The sequence below is a fragment of the Rhinopithecus roxellana genome, chromosome 3, assembly GCF_007565055.1.
Source record: "Rhinopithecus roxellana isolate Shanxi Qingling chromosome 3, ASM756505v1, whole genome shotgun sequence".
NCBI classification, from domain to species: Eukaryota; Metazoa; Chordata; class Mammalia; order Primates; family Cercopithecidae; genus Rhinopithecus; species Rhinopithecus roxellana.
In genome coordinates this window covers 42,455,158-42,475,296 of record NC_044551.1, presented here as the reverse complement: position 1 = coordinate 42,475,296, position 20,139 = coordinate 42,455,158, and the positions used below count along the sequence as shown (strand labels likewise).

Below are 20,139 nucleotides of genomic sequence, written 5' to 3'. Positions count from 1 at the left end.
TTTCTTCTATATAGACTAGTCATGCTTTATAAAAATAAGTTAATATGGCCAGGCGTGGTGGCTCACACCTGTAATCTCAGCACTTTGGGAGGCCAAGGTGGGCGGATCACGAGGTCAGGAGATCGAGACCACCCTGGCTAACATGGTGAAACCCCGTCTCTACTAAAAATACAAAAAAAATTAGCCGGGCGTGGTGGCAGGTGCCTGTATCTGGAGGCTGAGGCAGGAGGATGGTGTGAACCCAGGAGGCAGAGCTTGCAGTGAGCTGAGATGCGCCACTGCACTCCAGCCTGGGCAACAGAGTGAGACTCTGTCTCAAAAAAAATAATAATAAAATAAGTTAATATGAGTAAAAGAAGTAAATCAATTTAGAAAATGTTTTGTAAAGGCTCTTTGGTGCATATCATGATAAATGCATGCATACATACACACACGTGTACATATATACATACAACTGTGAAGGCACCCCAAAACAGCAGAAATCCTGTCATTTGTGCAACTAAGTCCTTGAATCATGAGACCCCTGCCTCAACTACTGTTGCCTTTGCCACTAACTACCAATGTGTCTGGGAGAATGTTACCCTTCTGTTCCTCAGTTTACTCACCTGTAAAAAGAAGAGAATATAATTGGGCTATAAAAATATATTATTTCATCTCTCCAATACTATTTCTCATCCTGTTCATACAGTATAAAAATAGCTCCTGCTGAAAAACCCAGAGGTGAGGTTCTTTTATCAGAGGACAAATATCTGAGATGTGCAGAGGTTAAGCGACTTGCCCAAGGTCACACTGCAATCTAATGTCAAAATCAAGACCAAAATCCAGGTTCCCTTTAGTGACAGGCTTCCTGATCCCTCATCCTAACACGCTCCATTTCTGCATATTCCCTTCCTCAAATAAACTTCTGCCAAATGAGGTGCATTATATTTACAAAGAGGAAGAAAATGAAAACACACACATACATATATATACACATGCACAATATAAAGGCATCTTAAAATAATGGAAAAGTAAATAAGAAAAGGACAAAAGCAATATTGGATTTCAAAGTGTTAATACTGTTGGACAGGGAACTAGTACACCTGAAAGCTGAGAAAACATGTTACAGGGTTTTCCACAATGTTGCAATGCCCTCCTTGTTCTTTATTTAGATTAGATGTAAGGAGCCAGCAGCCACACAGCCCATATAAGTTTTGAGGGAACAATTAGAATAAAGAGGATAACTAGATCATCTTTGGCTATGATACACTTATTTTTTCACAATGTTTAAGTAGAGACCAGATCCAATCACCACTTTACTCTCTGCGGATCATGAAAAAAAGGTAGCATCAACATGTTTCCAAAGGGAATAGTTGGCCCACATTTTAAAAATGAAATCTTTAAACGCCTTTTAAAAGAGTTTTAGCAAGTGATTTACATATAGAATGTAGTAATTGCAATGATATCACACAATGTTTTTCTTATTTAAAAAAAAAAATAGTCTTACCCTTGTCTTTGGAAACATGCTAAACATTTTGATAACTGACCTGGATACAGGTAAATTCATCAGATTTACAGGTAAATCAAAGTGCACAGAATCGGGGAATTTTAGCTAAAATCTCCAGTGAAATGTAACATGAATAGATACAATGCTCTTCACATATGTGTGTATGTGTATGCATATGCAAATGCATATGTATATTTGCAGCAGTTGAGAAAGATCTGTCCAAACAGAAGTTCAAGTCAGAAGACACAGAAGTTTCAATTCATTATATAGCTCAATGGAGGCCAAGGACAGATGTGGTTGCTGGGGAGAGGAAGAATCAAATTAAGTATAGTAACATCCCTCTGTACTCTTCACCCACCAGCCAGTGTCAAAAGCCTGGTGCACGTATGGGAACCGCTCTTTCAGAGAAACAGAAACAAATCTGGCCAGAGGAGAGTGAGTGGTCAGTGGGAAAAGGGAGGGGATCTGTAACCTGAGTCAGATGGGGAATGGCCAATGGCATGGTTTCCAGAGCTGTGTGAGCCTTCTTCAAATATACGATGCATAACTGTTCTGGAATGCGTGTGCCCCTGACTGTCTCCCAGGAATGTTGTTGAAAGGACTATGCATGGGAGATTAGACTGGATAGCCTCAACCACAACATCCCTCCCAGCTTGGGGCTTTTACAGCTTGTGGTGGGGGCAAAACCGCGTCTATTCTGCATGGTAGTGGATTAGATAATTTTACTAATTAGACAATTGGAAGCTTCTCCTTCCTGGGAATACTCTAGAGAGTAGACAGCCTTTTGACAACGAACCACATCTCTAAGAGAAAATATGTGCCAATGCGTAGACAACCTTGATGACTAGAAGATACAGTCGTGGCTCAACTCACCACTCCCATCTCATCCTGCCATACAACTAACCATCTGGTCAGTCCAAGAAGCTAGAAATTAAGGGCAGATGGTCTGATAATAAAAGCTAAGCTGATGGGCATCAGACGCAGGGAATTATGGCTGGTGTCCTTGTGGTTCACACAAGGAGCAAGGGTGAACCACCTGCATCAGGCTTGCTTGAGTTGCTTGATAAAATGCATGTTCCTGGGATATATCCCAGATCTACTGAATCAGAATTATTAGAGATAGAAACCAGGAAGTTCATGTTCAACAACCTTACCAGGTAATAGGTATGCACACTAGCTGAGGGTTCTTACCCTGCAGTGGTGCTTCCCATACTTCAGGGTGCATTAAAACCACAGGAAAGTTTGCACGAGTCAGGGTTCTGGGATCCAGAGATTCTGATTCAGAGACCATAGGTGGGGCTGCAGATTTTCAGTTCAATCTCACAGGTGATGCTGATGCTGCTGGTTAGTGGACCATATTTTCAGTTAGCTATCTTAGAGAATTCCTGATTTCATTATCAAAGAACTCAGATACTGTGTGGTAGGTCACTTCTGAAATGATCCCCAATGATTCCTCACCATTTGGTATTCAAGCTGTTGATAAACACCCCACTCTTGTGGGAGCTGGACCTAGTGACTCACTTATTATGAATTGAATAGGTAAGACTAAGGAGATGTCACTTCTGTGATTAGGTTATGGAAAGACAGTGACTTCCTTCTCTCCTGCTCACTCTGGTTCTTGCTCCTCTTGCTTGCTCCCTCTAGTGAAGCATGGTGCCATGTTGTGACTGCCCCGCAGAGAGGCCCACGTAGCAAGTGGCTGCAGGAAGCCTCTGGCCAACAGCTAGCAAAAAAACTGACTCCTAACAACAACTGTGTGGGTGAGCTTGGAAGCCCATCCTTCTCTAGTTAAAGTTGAGATAACTGCAGCCCTGGCTGATTGTAGCCTGTGAACCACCTTAAGCCAGAGGGCTCAGCTAAGTCATGCTTGGATTCCTGCCCTGCAGAAACCATGAGATTATAAGCATTTCAGTCCACTCAGTGTGCTATGCAGTGATAGGTCATTAATAGAGATGCTTTGCAAAGCAGCTACCCTGAAATCAACAAGATGCCTTGTAGTTGGGTGTGGTGGCACGTGCCTGTAGTTCCAGCTACTCAGGAGGTTGACACTGGAGGATCACTTGAGCCCCGGAGTCTAAGGTTGTAGTGAGCCCTGACTGTACCACTGAACTCCAACCTGGGCAACAGAGGAGACAATGTCTCAAAAAAAAAAAAAAAAAAAAAAAAAAAAAAAAATGACATGTCTTGGGATTCTCACCCATCCTTCAAGTCCTCCATCTCATCTGTCCCCATTGTGGATGAGACAAAATGTGTGTGTAAATGTAACTGGACAATATTTAATCATATATACTATTTATATGTAATTTATGCCATAATTTTCTTAACACTCAATTTCCAAGCCTTGGCTCTTAGAAAGCTTCCCTGGAGCTTGTTATGTGGGAGCACAGCCTTACGGCAGGAGGAAGATAGTGAATCCCAGTCGGGTTTCGTGCTATCCATCTGGCCATTCTGAGACTGTGTCTTTTGAGCTAAGAGCCTGGTGAATTCTCTCCTGCCCATCCCTGTGAGCATGAGGAGTGATACACACTTTGGTTCTGAAGAAAGAAATGGAAAAAACTACAGGTTCCTCTGCTGGCAAGGGGAAGGGGTCTTTCCCTGAGAAAATTGGTGAAGAGCACAAATTCCAATCGGCTTGCCTTTGCACCAGTGCAGTGACTGATTTCCTCACTGGGGGAGGAAGGAAGGTTCCTGGAGGGCAAGATTCCTCATCTTCTTCAGAATTATGTATGGAGAAAGTGCTTTTCAGAAGCTGTTTGTGTGGAAGGCAACAGTCAACTGGTAAAGACTCCAGATGCAAAGCTTGGAACCAGGAATTCTCATCGCTGCACCATCAAATCTTTCTGTGACCTGCAATGAGCCCCTCTCCTTCTAGACTTCATTCTTCTCATTGTAAAATGAGGGGGCTGGGCCAAGTAGTGACTCAGACCCTCCCAATGAGTATTTAAGAGCCTAGGGCAGTGGGGTCAGAGTCTGTCCATGCCAAATGTCCAGAGACAGGACAGCTTTTCTCAGAGGGCCAGGCCACCGCCACTCAGCCACCGTGCCCTCTCTGAGGAGCACCCAGAGGGGCTGCTGTGCCACAGGGGGCTCTGGCAGATGTTGTCCAGCCTGCTCCTAATGGTGTCCTGAAGCTCCTCGTCACCCAGCAGGACCGCTGCTGCCAGGGCCAGCAGGAAGTACTCAGTGGCATCATGGGCATCCTAACCCCAGGGTGTGGGGCAAAGACAAGACAGCATTAGCAAACACTTCCAGGACAGGCGAGGAGGCTGTGCTGGCCCCTCTAGCTTTTTTTTTTTTTTTTTTGCCCAATATCCCATCTCCATCTCCTGAGTCCTTAGGGGAGCTCCTCTCTCCCTCCACTGTGGTCCTTGGAGCATTGCTAATCACAGTGCCCTGCACTCCAGGCACAGAGGTGGTCCCTTACTGAGGCTCAGCCAATCATGAAACATCATTGCCCTGGGCACAGTGCTTCAGGGATGTGTACATGACCCAAACTTGGCCTATATCTGCCACTCCCTGGGACTTTCCACTGTGTCTCAATAAGGAAAAAGGTCCCTCTGAAGTGGCAGGTTCAGAGGTGGACTTAAACTTCCAGTAGCTATAAGGGGAAAAGGCCAAGAAAGGAAGCAAAGTAGAAACATACAGAGTCAAGGAATACAATGAGAGGTAGGGAAATCCCTGATGACAATTGAGAAACAGGATCCAGAGCTATCTGCCGTTAAATTTGTAGCTCAGCTTTCAGATTCTTCGAGCCAGTAAGTTGCCTTTTTTACTTAAGGAAGTTTGAATTGAGTTTTTCCCTTTGCAATCTATAGAGTTCTTGGTTGACATGATCAGATCATACATTTTGTCCCCGAACCACTTCGTGGGAGCTGTGGGGCAGAGGCAAGATGGTTCTTCACCATCTTGAGGGTCCCTCACTAGCCCCTGGACCTCCCTGCTTGGTAAAGATGAGAAACAGATGCTTCTTTGGGTGAGACTCAAAAAGGCTGCCTGGTTTCCATTAACCCTCTTAAATCAGTAATTAATTCAGGCCAGAAGCAAAGCCTGGCAAATAAGAAACGGACAGCAGAGCTGCCCTGAGGGTTCCCTGGGGGCCAAACACAGGACTGACTCAGAAACCACTATATTAAGAGATTAAGGGTTGGGCTTCAGGGGACAGGGACCTCTGGTAAAAGGAAGCCAAATCTAGGGACATAGTTTGAGGGTCAGGGTTGTAACAGAGACTTGCAACCAACACAACTCTAGAAGACACCAAAAAAATAAGAAGTTCTGGGATGGGCATGATGGCCTACTGCAACTGTAATCCCACCATTTTGGGAAGCTGAGGCTGGCAGATTGCTTGAGTCCAGCAGTTTGAGACCAGCTTAGGCAACATGACGAAACCCCATCTCTACAAAAAATACAAAAATTAGCCAGATGTGGTTGTGTGCACCTGTGGTCCCAGCTTCTAAGGAGGCTGAAGTAGAAGGATTGCTTGAGTCCCAGATGCAGAGGCTGTAGTGAGCCAAGACTGAGCCATGCTACTCCAGCCTGGGCTACACAGCAAGACCCTGTCTCAAAAAAATAAAGCAAGCAAAAAAAGAAGTTCTAGATTCAGCAAGCAAGAGAAGCAGAGCTAAAGCCCTCTTAAGATCTAAGTATACTTAGTTTAAAGGCCCCATACCTCGTTATCTCAAACATGTTAATATGCACTCACATTTCTCATAAAATGTACTTTTATATTACTTTATAAGAAATGAGTTGCAGTTGACTAGTTGGTCTGTAACATTTTATGGACATGCTCTTAAGTATTCATTTTGATCTTCATTTTAGACCTTAGAGTTGTTTTGGCGTCTTGTATATTTCCATAGGCCCTTGAGAGACTCACAGGCAATGTGCCTATAGTACCTGACAGATAAAGCAGCCACAGACATGGTGGCAAGACAAGGAGAAAGAGGAACCATGGTCTATTCCTCAGCGAAGATGGGAGCACCTTTGAGGTCTTCAGCTGGGCTAACTGGAAAAAGCCTCCATGTCCCCTGTAAAGCCACTCCTCACCCTATGAAACAAGACTCCTCATCTTGGCACTCTGGTTTTCTCAGCTCCGCCCCAAAGGCTCCTCATTGTCTTCCGGTCAGGAAGGAGAATGGTTGGGTGTGGCTCTCAAGAAATCTTGGAAGTCTGGCTCTTACCTTCAGCTGGCAGAAGGTGAGTCGGCCCAGGCGATAATATACCTTGGCATAGTACAGGGCCTCCTTGGGACTCTGCAGCCAGGGTGGACAGAGGGACAGGGTCTTCAGGTAGCAGTCCTCAGCCATCTCATACATGTGCAGGGAGTAGTACACTGTAGCCAGGCGGTGAAAGGCCACCAGCTCCTGCCTCCGATCTCCTAAGAATTGGAAGACTGAGAGAGATACCCTGCAGCCAACACTTTGCATCATTTGTTCACTCATTCATTCCATAAAACTTTTTGAAGGTCTACTAGATGTCAGGGACTGTGCTAGGGCATAGCGAATAAGACAGAAGAGGTGCCTGTACTCATAAAGCTTATTGTCTCACATGACAGACATTCCTTAAATAATCCCACAAACAAATGTAACATTACACATGTCATAAATGCTACAAAAGAAAATGCAGGGCTCTATAAGAGTGACTTAGTAGAGGATGGGTGCCGGTCAAGGTTTCCTGGGGGTGATTCTCGGAAGAAAATTTTCTCCTTATTGCAGATGCTACTGTAATGCAGGATTCTGGGAAAGAATTCTTCTTAAACCCTTTTAATGGGACATGGTGACAAGTCTAGCTTGATGGAGTAGCTAAGAATTGCAATGAATAGCTTGTATAATAAATGTCTTCCTCACACAAAAGTTTCTCTCTTCAGAGAGCTATCTTGGGTACCACCATGTAGCAGTCTCTCCTTGGCCCCATTACCCACTGTCAGTCTCAGATAAGCTATAAACACCTGTTCACCCTTACACCGTGCTTTAGAATGTTGGTTTCTAATGGGTCTATTACTTGTTGTTTGGTGGATTTGTTTTAATACAGAGCTACCTTTTACAGGGAACAAAGGCTTACAATCACGTCTTCGGAATATTTGCAAGGTGACTGTTGGATACCATCTAAAAACATCAGTTTTAAGCTTCAAAGAGCCAAAAGCCAAAATTAAAAGATAAAATCTTAGAGAGAGAAAATTCTCTGATATGGAAAAGTCAACCACAGGGGAAGTACATATAGAAAGGATGCATGCAGCCTCCCTTCAGCTCCCATCCAGTGAGAGATAAAGAGTACTCAGAGGAGCTGCCTGGGGCCTCCAAGGCCTTTCCTGAGATTAGCACACAGTCACTCAGATGAGACTTTATGCAATAAGGAAAAAGGTAGGGAAAAGACAGAAGGAGCTCTCAAGAGTGCAATTAGACACAACAAAGTCCAGTATCATCCACATCCGATGCCCTTGAAAATGCCCAGAAGTCCCTCCTGGAATCATCACAGAATATTCCATTTACCCTTACATCTAATCAAGGCTTCTCTAATCAAACCTGCTTTTCTTCAAACACAAACATTCAAGATGAGGGGTTTTTAAATCTTTTTTATTCTGCCACCACGCCCAGCTAATTGTTTGTACTTTTAGTAGAGACGGGGTTTCACCATGTTAGCCAGAATGGTCTCCATCTACTGACGTCATGATCTGCCCGCCTCAGCCTCCCAAAGTGCTGAAATTACAGACGTGAGCCACCACACCCGGCCTCTGATGACTTTTATTGTTTACCACTAGCTTTTGACATAAACACAAGATATTCAGCTATGTTCTGAGTTAGGGTAATGGGAACCTGACCTTCATTTACATTTTGGCTTCATGGGAAAATGCACTTTTGACTAAAAATTAACTAATTTAAAATTTAGGGCACAGTCCTTTTGCAATGGGAACATAGCCTACGCAGAGAATAAAATACCATTTACTTTACACTTGGGGAACAACAGCAACTGTAATATAATAATTAGTGTGGCACAGGCAACACTTACCAAGGACTTACCATGTACCCAGCATTGTGCTGTGGCCGTTACATGGATAATCACTGGTCTTCATAACAACTACCATGAGGTGGGCACTATTTTTAATCCTGATTTGGTGACGACAAGCTTGAAGCTTACAGAAGTTAGGCAGCTTACTTAACTAAGGTCTCCCTGACAGTTGGCCCTGGGATTTGAACCCACACAGTCTGACTCCAAAGCCTGTGCTGTTATTGCTTTGCTGTCTATCCTTGACTAGTCACCTCTCCCATTCAACACACCCTACAGTGAAGACCACCAACCTGTGACTGTGCTGAGCCTGGCGGCCAAGGTGGCAAATTCCAAAGCCTTCTCAAAGCCTTCGAGGCTGATCTGCAGCTCTGTCAGCTTGTTGAAAATCCGGAGCTCAGTTCTCACCGCCTTCAACCTCCTTGCTAAAGGAACAGCTCCAGCCTAAGAACAGAGGCCCAAGGAACCTTAGTCTAGCTAGGAATCATCAGTGCATACCATAGCTAGGAGGCTTCTCTTCTACAGGCAGGGTTTGGGGAATGGCAGTGGACTAAAACAAACGGGGGTCAGCCATGTTTCCTTGTGTGCCTTTACTCAACTCTCTCCTGGTCCTTGCTCACGATGTTTTGCCCAGATCTTAAAGAAGTAGAGGGCATTAGGCCTCCTAAAATTGGGGAAACCTGGAGCAGAAAAGGGAAGTGGCTTTTCCCAAGGTCACTGGAAAGTCGTTCCCTTCTCAGCTGTGTGCTCTCAGCTGTGCATCCCTGTGGATAGCATCCACGGCGCTATCTATGAAGCACACTTGAGTACACACATAGTGTGGGAATATCTCAAAAAGTGGTCATTTCTATGTTTTTATTATGATAGAATTTTAGGCAAATCACTTCATCTTTCTGAAACTTAGTTTTCTCATCTACAAAATGCATATGAAAATAAGCCCCTCAATAGTCAGAGATGCGTTCCCTGTTCTTCCCCACCCCTAGCTCAGTGCCTGGCACAGACTGGGTGTTTGCTAACGTTTGATGACTGAATAAACAACTGAACAAATAAATAAATGAATAGCTGAATGAATAAAATTTTAGGATCAAATTAGATAATGAGAATTCCTAAACGTCAGTGATGAAAAACAATCACAATCTTTGACATATCCGCTTAATATCTGGACATTCATTTAATTTGTGTTATTCTTAACATCAACTCTTTTTCTTGCCTCATGCTTTGCAATACTATCTGTGAAGTGATAGGTTTAATGAGCTCATATTATGTTTTTAATTTAAAAAAATATTTTTTTTTTTGAGATGGAGTTTCGCCCTTGTTGCCCAGGCTGGAGTGCAATGGTGCTATCTCGGCTCACTGCAACTTCCGCCTCCCGGGTTCAAGTGATTCTCCTGCCTCAGTCTCCCAAGTAGCTGGGATTACAGGCAGGTGCCACCATGCCCAGCTAATTTTTGTATTTTTAGTAGAGACAGGGTTTCACTATGTTGGTCAGGCTGGTCTCGAACTCCTGACCTCAGGTGATCCGCTCACCTCGGCCTCCCAAAGTACTGGGATTACAGGCGTGAGCCACTGCGCCCAGCCTAAAAAAAAAATTTTAATACATGCTTATTAAAAATATGATCAAACAAAAGCACTCATCTACATAACCCTTTAAATAATCTCCCACCGCACTCCCAGTAGTAAGTGGGAAACACTGGTAAACTCGAAAGTGTGCTGCAAACTGTAAAGTACCATGCACCCAAGAGTTCGAGATGGTCTTGAACTCCTGGACTCAATTATTTTGATGTATTATCCCAGGAAGGATAACTTATCAAGCCTGAGAATGACTAAGTTTATCAGAACCTTCCCTGAGCTCCCACTAGATTGAAGAGAGGGTAAGTAGGTGGGCACTGGACAAGAAAGAGAAAAATGAAATACAAGCAAGAGAGGAGAAGTGGGACCCAGGCCAAAGTCCAGCCTGACCCTGCCCATGCCTGTGCCAGGACTTGTCTCAGCAAACTACACAGCTTGGACTTACTCTGTAGTACTCTACTGCATGATGCCTGTGGCGGGTCCCATTGAAGAACACATCACCTGCTTCTTCATAAAGTCTGAGAGCCAGCAAAGGCTCCTCTGACTTCAGGGCTGTCTGGATGGCTGCCTAGTGGGGACAGAGACAGCTGTTAAAGGCAGAGAGGAGGGCTTCCAGACCTCCACAGGACTGGCAGAGCTAAGATGCAGACCACCTAAATCAATTAATCCTCTGCTAAAGTCCCCCAAATCCTAAATTGGTCTTCACACTCATAAGGCTGGTAAGAGGACTTTAGAGATTCTCCAGTCTGGCATTTCCCCATCCTGGTATGAGAGATTGCTTTTGGTGGTGCTAGATTATTTTTAATGGCATATAGAAAAACATTTTGTTTTACTAGTTAAGTATTTATTTTAATGTGTTTTAGAAAAAAAGAAAAACTAATAGTGCATCCAACCTGCAATTTTAGATAGTATTGTGTAGAATAAGGCTAAGTAAGTGTACAAAAAGCTACATTGATTTGATGTTGAGTCAAAGAAGTAAACAATGGTATAGATGACACATGTATATAGCAAAACCATGAATTTAATATGTAAATAACTGAAACGGAAAAATAATGATCCAGTTCAACACCTTACACTTTCCAGATGGAGATAGTGCGGCTCAGAAAGAAAACAGAACCTCGCCAGTTTCATGCCAATAGTCACTGGCAAACAAATGTTGGTGTCTTCCATCCCAATACCCTAGTCTCCAGAGCTTCTTTATCTCTAGCAAGCTATTTTGGATTACATCTACACCAAATGTGCTAAGGAAGTTGAAGAGTAAAGAATATACCGCTGCATCTGCAGCACAGTTACAGGATCTCAAATAGCTTCAGGTCCAGAATGATTCACTTCCATGGAAATGACCCTGCACAACATCAGTTAGGTGGCAGCCTGGGATTGGGTGAGACCTGGGACCCATTCTGGCCAGTGAACATTTCATCGCTGGGGCAAGATGCTGCAGTTGCTGTGTTATTGCATGGGCAGCTACAGAGAGAGAGGGGGCCAGTGAGATGGAATCCTGGAGTCAGGACCATTAAAACAATGCACAATCGGAACAGTGCCCTCTGGGCTTCAGTCTCCCACAACATGAAAGGAAAAGACTGAATTGTCTGCTCTCCAGAAACGCTTTCAGCCCTTAAATCGCAAGGCAGATGGCATAAAGGCTGAGAGTGAAGGCTCTAGGTCACATTGTGTGCAGTTCTCAGCTCCACCACTTACCAGCTGTATCACCTTGGGCAAATTACTCAGCCTCTCTGAGCTTCATCTGTAAAATGGAAATTATAATGGAAACTCCTACTGCATTTATAATGAGGGTTAAACTACATCATGCAAATGAGGTGTTTAGCAAAGTCTCCCGTACATAGGAAGCATGCAATCAGTGTTATGCAGCCATTATTAAGTCTCAGTAGAAGTGAATTTGTGCAAGTTTATGTGCTAGTATAAGGAGAAGTAAAGAGAGAAAACAAAACATGGGAAAGAAAGATAAATTGGTACATTTTTGTAGACGGAATTAAACATCTTACATATCATCACAGTATTTAATGTCAATATTGTACAGATAGTAATAAAACACTAAAATATCATGTATTAAACATTTACTAAGTTCTGAGCACTTAATAAATGCTTACTATGCATTTACTACTATGCAAGTGAGATATATAAATTTTTGTTTTACTAATCCTTATGCTAAAAGATAGCGTTCAGTTCCCCCATAAAGAAACTGAATCCCAGAGATGTCATATGGCAAGCCCAAAGTCACACAGTCAGTCCATATGTAATGGCCCTGAGATTTGACTCTAGGCTTTTCTCTCTTCAAAGCCTAGGCTTTTAACCACTACACTGTACCACATCTCTGATATTAAAAGTATGCAAACCAACAAAAAAAAAGAGAATAATATTGTTAATACCCCACATGCACACCAACCTTGCCTCAAACTGCAGCGAAACCCTAAAGTCAAGGTGTATGTTGAGCTTTGGAAAGACGGGTATACTTAATGGGACAAGTGGCGTTACAGGTGATATGTCAGTCTCCCCTCACATCTCCCAGGGTGCACATGTATATATGGGTCTCAGCGACTGGCCCTTTGCTACCTGTACTCAGCTTGCTGGATGACCCTGGTTTCCACCATGTGTTCAGGGAGCAGCCCAGTGCTGACCCTCTCTCCACGGGCTTAGGGTGAACATCATTCCTCTCTGGTTCCAGCTGGTCGATTTGGAGGGTACAGCTGCCTCCCCATATGACCCAAGTCAACAACTCCCAGAGAGCTCTGCAGGAGGCCTACCTGCAGGTACAGCTCCACCAGCTCGTCTTCCTGCATGAGGTAGTGGAGTCGCCCCGCCCCAAGCCAGGCCTCGGCAGCCTTGTCTCTCTCCCCCAGGTCAATGAAGATACGCAGGCTCTCCTTGATGCATGTGAGTGACCTCCTGAGAGACCTGGGGACAGACATGAACTTGTGAGGTGCTAGGGCTCAAAGGGCCCTCAAGGTCCCCTCAGCACAGAATGAAACAGAAGCTCCGAGAGGGAACAGCCATGTCCCACATCACACAGGGAGGTGGGCCTGACTGAATCCCAGCTCTACCCCAATCAGCTGTGTGACTTTGAGAACGTACAGGATCCTTCCTGCTTTGGCTTGCTTACCTGTAAAACAGGCCTATAATTGTGCCCACCTGAGCAGATTGTTGTGAGGATTAAATGAGATAAAACTAGAGTGCTTAGAACAGTGCCTATTACGTCCTTGGCAGCTGATGAATGTTTAAAGATTACTTACAATTATTATTATTACTGACGCATGATCCATCAACCCTTTGACTACTCTATAACCTTTTTTGGTGTTATGTTATTGCAATGGTTTGTCTCTGTCCCCACCCAAATCTCATCTTGAATTGTAGCTCCCATAATCCCCACGTGTTGTAGGAGGGACTCAGTGGGAGGTAATTGAATCATGGGGCATTACCCCCATGCTGCTGTTCTCATGATAGTGAGTCTCATGAGATCTGAAGGTTGTATAAAAGGCAGTTCCCTTGCCATTTAAGATGTGCCTTTGCTCTGCCTTTGCCTTCAGTCATGATTGTGAGACCTCCCCAGCCATATGGAACTGTGAGTCCATTAAACATCCTTTCCTTTATAGATTACCCAGTCTCAGGTATGTCTTTATTAGCAGTATGAGAATGACCTATTACAGTTACTAACACAAAGTAGACACCAAACGCATACCTATTGAGTGAATGCATGAATGAGTGACAACAGTGGTAACTTTAAGTCATCAAAAAGATTTTGATGTTTTGTTTGTAAAGAAAATCAAAGCAGGGTGAAAGTTTTAACAGGTTGCTGCTTAACGGGTGCCCTTTAATTATTTGGAAAATTATATTTTGTAGAAAACTCTCCCTCCACGACAATGGAGGGACCAATGAAGAAATGAGACATAGGTAATATATTTTCTCATAGACGATTCAGTATTCAAAAACAAGGAAAGAACACTGTGCATCATCCAGATAGTAGTTCTCAGTCCCAGCAACAACTAGAGTCACCTGGAAGCATTTTAAACTTGTACACTGCCACACTCTTTCCCAGTGTGTTGCAACATCGTGATAGCATGAGCACCGGGCTCAGGCACAAGCACTGTGTCTAAGTTCTCCATGTAATTCTGTCGTGCAGTTTGGCTTGAGACTTGCCAATCTAGTCCAATATTCTTATTTTATAGAAGAAACAAGCCCAGAAATTGGAAATAACTTACATATGTTTGCACAGCACATTAGCGGAAGATCCAAGGCCAGAACTCCCTTCTGAGTAGCAGCCTAGGACTCGTCCCATAACACTCATATTTCCCAAAACATGATTTGTGGCCCACCTGCATCAGCATTTCTTAGGGACCTTATTCAAAGCACAGAACCCCCACCCCAGAATTACCTCAGACTGACTGAAAAAGATTCATTACAGTTGCAATCCAGGAACCTGAATTCCTAAGACACACCCAGGTTACACTCCTGCACAGCGAAGTTTGAGAACCACTGCAGCAAGCCATGCAACTCTTCCCAGAAACACTGATCATCATCAACCACGTCTGTGGACACTTAAGTAGAAAGTCCTCAACAAACGTGGTTACCACTTGATTACAGACCTCTCAGCCGCCAGGCCCCTTTGTGCACCATGAGGGAAACAAGCATTGCCCTCAACTCCTAAGGCCCAGATCCTTATTGGCAATGAGGCAGCTGTTGGCCTTCTGGAGAGAGTGCCAGGCATTTGGCCCTTGTAAGAAATAGAAAGAAAAAACTCAAACTTTCTCTTCTGCCCTGCTCTTAACATGAGATTTATTGACATCCCAGATGGGCCCTGGCCACCCTTTCACAGGTTTTAAAATGTGAAACTTCCTCTGAGAATGCAAGGAGCTGAAAAACTCCACACCATGCTGCAGTGATCACCAACCTCCTCAGCTCAGCTACAGTAACCACAGGCATCTTTCACTATAGGAAGCCCTGCCTTTCACTCCCCACTTTGTACCCTGCAAACTCAAGCCGGGTTCAGATTCAGCAGGCCTGGCCTCCACAGCTCTCCTCACTCTCACTGGAGCAGTTGATGAGGATAAGACCCATAAATCTCATCCTCATCCTATTTCCTGCTCTGTTTTTTTATATTACCATTTACTGTCCTGGGATGCCCTTGGGCTACTATAGTTGTTTTCTCCAGACCTTCAGGGAACAAGATTTAGGTATTACAGACAGGCCAACTGACAGAGCCAGCATTTGCTTCTTGTACTTTCTCCCTCTGAGTTCATTATGACTGTGGAAGAGAGGAGATCTCTATTTCTTTCCAAGAAACACCCCATCAGGGGAAGGCGAGACTTACTGAGACCTGGTGGCTCACACAGCACCACTGAGACTCCTTGCAAATGGAAGATTTTCCAAAGGCACTGCCTCTCACCAAGACTTGCACATGATCTATGATCTCCAGTAAGAAACAAGTGCTTTTGTGGTCTAAAACTGGGCAGTAGTCCGGCTTCCTTGGTTCCTTCCTATCACCACTCACCCCCGTTACTTTACATCTGCCAGTGGCCAAGCAGTGTCACCTACCAGTTGAGCACCAGATGGCCCAGCATGCCAATTCCTCCAGCCACCACCCACAGACTCTAGGTTTGGTTTGGCTTCCAAAGCCAAAGAAGCAAGGAGCACTGCTGGTGGGCCAGCACTGCATCAGCCTTGTGTACTTCTGGGTCTCCTGTGCCTGTGTTCCAGCATGTTATCTCCTCTCCTTTCCAGTCTTGACTCATCTCTTTCTCTCATTTTTCCTGTCCTCAAGTTCAGTCTCTGGGCTAAGTCTTTGTTTCTTCTTCCCTGCCTGAACATCAGCCACGAGCCCATGGCCAAGTGACCCCAATACACCTGCATTTCCAGACTTCCTCTTACCACCCCCTGCTGGGGCTTCCCAGATCCCTGCCCTGCCTGGATGAGTCTGTCTGATCTCTGTCCAAAGCCCAACCTCTGCTAATTGGTCTTGTCCTGTTTTTATGATAAAGATGGCCAAAAACTGAGGGCTGACTCTGTGTGAGGCGTTGGGTATATACTTTCAGTAGGCGTTTTCTCATTTAATCCCCACAGAAACCCCAAGCCATTAGAATTCTTAGTCAATTTTGCAAATAAAGAAATCCAGTAGGATGTTGTTGTTTTGATTTGTCTTTTGAAACGTATCTAAGTTTTCCTGCACGTTTCCAAAGCCTTATTTTGAGCTCTCAGCTGCTTTGTCTTCTAATAGTAACAATGGCAGTATTATTACCGGACATCTATTGAGCACTTAGTGTGTACTAGGTACTTTACATGCAAAATCTCATGTAATCATCACAACAGCCCCAAGAGATCAGTACTATTATTACATTCATTTTACTAATAGAAAAAAAATAAGACTTGGTAAGAGTAACTATCTTGGACCAAATAATAAACCCTGTTTAAACCAGGATCTAACTCTGAGTCTGAACCAGACCCTTACATTTACACCCTCAAGCAGGGCCTAATTTCTGGCTCAGATATCAGCACTTGGGAAGACTTTTGTTTCATTTACCACTTTAAAAATCCTGACGTTTTAAAAGACATAAGCTATTTTAAACCTTGAACAAAGTTTCCTCATGTGTGAAACTGGGGTGGTAGTGTACATTATAGCCTTGTGATCAAATGAGGACATTTCAGGAAAAGCAATTGTTTCCTTATTTACAACAAAAATGAGGAAAGAATTGCTTCTGTGTTAAGGATTAACATATTAATTATATTTTTTAAAACACAGAACTTTTTTCAGTTCCAGAAAAATAAGAAGCATAAATATAAGAATAGAAGCCAGGAGCAATGGCTGCTAGGCTACTGTTGTATTCACATGCACAGAATTAATCATTATTTTGAGAGGACCTATTATACACAAGGCATCCCTTCTTTCTAAAAATAATAATATGCACATCCTTTGTGGCACTTACCACAATTTATATGATACCTTTAGTGGCTATTTATACATTTATTTTCTGTACTATTCTGTTATTGTGAGCTCAGGAACGATTATCACCCTTGTTCAGTTTTTAGCACAGTGCCTGGGCGATAGTAAATGCTCAGTAAATATTTGTTGAATTGATTTAATAGATTTAATAGAGCCACAGAGTTCTCATGGACCCCATCTGGCTCAGTTCTATGGCCAGTCTGTGTTGTGTCACCTCAAGACAGAAGACAAGACTCCCTAAGATCCCTCCCATTGAGAGATTGCAAACCTTTATCAAACTAAATTCTGCAGTTGTCCCCTGGAAGGCAGAGAAGGCATGATCCTGCAGATATTACACAAAGGGAGAGAAAAGTGTCCCAGAGTAAAAACCTGAAGGCTGGGACAAAGTTTTCAATATCTACCTGTGCCCTCCCCATAACCACCCCCCTCCCCAACACACACACACCATAACCCACTTCTAAACCCTAGAGAAAATCTTTCAAACAAGAGAAATTAAAATCAGTAAAAAGGCAGCATGAGATCGTAAAATTGAGAAGTCAAGGATCTGAGCTAGTACCAATGAAACCAAGTGGTGAAATTGTCCGGACCCTCTGTGGCAGGCAGGGGACAGACTGATGACAAACGAAGTCCCTCCATACAATTCTACAAGGTTGCACTCTATAGCCTTCAATACCTATTTCTTTTGTCTAAGGCAAAAATTATTGGCTGGGTGGACAGAATACATAGAGTGCTTAAGACTATGCATTTTAGACCAGGAGTTGTTAAACTATGGTCCATGAGCCAAATACAGCTTTCAATCTGCTTTTGTAAATAAAGTTTTATTGGAACACAGCTGCATTTATTCATTTATGTATTATCTATTTTCATACTACAACTGCAGAGTGGAGTACTTGTGGCAGAGATCATATGGCCCACAAGGCCTAAAACACTTACTATATGATTCTTTATTTAAAAAGCTTGCTAACCCTGCTCTAGATTCACACTGTTTGGATATCAATGCCTGCTGAGAAGCCTCGTGCAAGTTGTTTGGCTTCTTTAATTCTCAATTTCCACAATTCTGTCTACCTCACAGGGTGGTCCTGAGATTTACGTATGGCTTAGCAAACAATGCATGCTCACTGAAGGCTATTATGGCCATCATTTTCACTACAGATGTTCACTGTACATTCTGGATGCCCACTGCAACCCCCCGCCCCCATGCCCACCAACCTCCATATCTCCTTCTAGGGAAGAAGTTGAGTCTTCGTTGCACCTATGTTAGTCCATTTTCCCACTGCTGATAAAGACATACCCAAGACTGGGTAAATGATAAAGAAAAAGAGGTTTAATGGACTCTCAGTTCCATGTGTCTGGGAAGGCCTCACAATCATGGCAGAAGGTGAAAGACACGTCTTACATGGCAGAAGGCAAGAGAGAGAATGAAAGCCAAGCAAAAGGGGTTTCCTGTTATAAAATCATCAGATCTCATGAGACTTATTCACTACCACGAGAAGAGTATGGGCGAAACCACACCATGACTCAATTACCTCCCACCAGGTCCCTCCCACAACACATGGGAATTATGTGAGCAATAATTCAAGATAAGATTTGGGTGGGGGACACAGCCAAACCATGTCACTACCCATAGCCAACTGATCACCAAAACCTGTCTGTTAAATCTACAGAATGTCTTTCAAATGTGTCCTGACCTCTCCATGCCTATTGCTATTCCCTCCACCTAAAACCTAAGCCTTCTCCACTTTTCAAAATATTACTTATCCTTCAAGGGCCTCCTCAAATGCTACCACCTTGATAAAGTCTTCCCTGACAGATCACCCCCATCCTTTGCTTGAAAGCATTGTCTCCTTTCCCTCCAAACCTGCCCCTACACAAGCCTGCCGCTTCTTCCAATGAACATTTCCTGCCTTTGCTTGCTGTGGCTTTGAGCTTTGTGAGAATGCAAATCCCTAGAGGGGAATTTAGTTGAAGAAATCTGTCCATTACATCAAGACCCACTTAATAAATTCCTCCTAAGCAATCTGTGCCAGGAAAAAAATTGCTCCAACAGATACATGTGTTTATGTTCTTTTGTCAGACAGTGAGAACCTCATACAGCTTTCCCCTTTTTACTCAGCTACCAGGAAGCTTAGTGCTAATTTACAGTAACCACCCCCAGGTGCATAGAAACACCCGTTTATCTGCATCTGTAGTTGGTCTTTGTTCTTTTATATTTTTTTTAAGTGTTCTGTAGGAGAAGGTGATTTACACATGCTAAATAAATACAGCATTACAGCATGTTTTCTTCGTTGAACTGGCCATTCTGCAAAGGGACAATGACCTTATGTGTACAGGAGTTTCCTCTAACACCTAAAGTATTTCCCAATCTTCCATTCAGTATCACTCATATTAGTGGTAAAGCAAAAGTGGATATTTATTTCCTCCCAATTGTACAAATAGTAATCTTGGAGTTTAAAACTATAAACTATTCAAATTAAAAATCCTAATTTAGATCAATGTACAGAACAATGGAGTAAAAATTTCCAAAAATTTACTCCTCCATAAAAGCAATGAGAACAGGCAAAAATTATCTAAATAAAATTTTTCAGAACTCTGGATATTAACCAAAGGTTTGCAAGGAGTGTTTATTCAGGAAAACGGCTGAATCTTGTTGTGAAAGTGAGCTTCATTGCTTTTCAACTTGCCTTAGAGACATCTTGCTTGTCCCTAGCTCTGTGGTACACTTAAAAACCAACAGCCTCACAATAATGGTAGCTGGAAAAACCAGCAACCTAGCAACCACTGAAGGAGACAATGAGCTTGAAATCCCCCAAAGTTCCATCCCCAGGGAACTGTTACTGTTTGATCTGTTTGGAAGTTCCCTGGAAGCCTCTGCTCACAGGGCTTGTTTTCATTTAACCTCACTCAGAGCTCACTCAGCGAAGAACAGCCTTTTCCCTGAGGCATATGTCAAAAATAATCAGCAGCAATTGTTTAATATGGTCACTGCCTTAGGTGGTGAAAACATTTGGAGCAAACAAGAAAAGGTCAGAAAAAACAACACACACACGAGAGGAACAGTTGGGAAATGAGATGTCCATAAAAAGTTTTAAAAGTTCTAACATATTCCTGGGAATCTAGAAGACCCACATGCATGTGCAGG

At 43.4% G+C, this 20,139-nt stretch overlaps 1 protein-coding gene across 1 annotated transcript in view; it reads right to left on the bottom strand.

Moving 5' to 3' along the window:
- Positions 1-1,124: 1,124 nt before the first annotated feature.
- The window catches only part of SH3TC2 (SH3 domain and tetratricopeptide repeats 2), a 62,182-nt gene continuing 43,167 nt past the window's right edge, over positions 1,125-20,139 (bottom strand). Inside the window, exons 13-17 of the mRNA XM_010386842.2 lie at positions 12,814-12,964; positions 10,497-10,619; positions 8,776-8,926; positions 6,661-6,857; positions 1,125-4,686 (exon numbers count right to left, since the gene is read on the bottom strand). Of these exons, the coding sequence (XP_010385144.1) occupies positions 4,495-4,686; positions 6,661-6,857; positions 8,776-8,926; positions 10,497-10,619; positions 12,814-12,964 (814 nt within the window). The 3' untranslated portion in view covers positions 1,125-4,494. The remainder of the gene's footprint in view (positions 4,687-6,660; positions 6,858-8,775; positions 8,927-10,496; positions 10,620-12,813; positions 12,965-20,139) is intronic.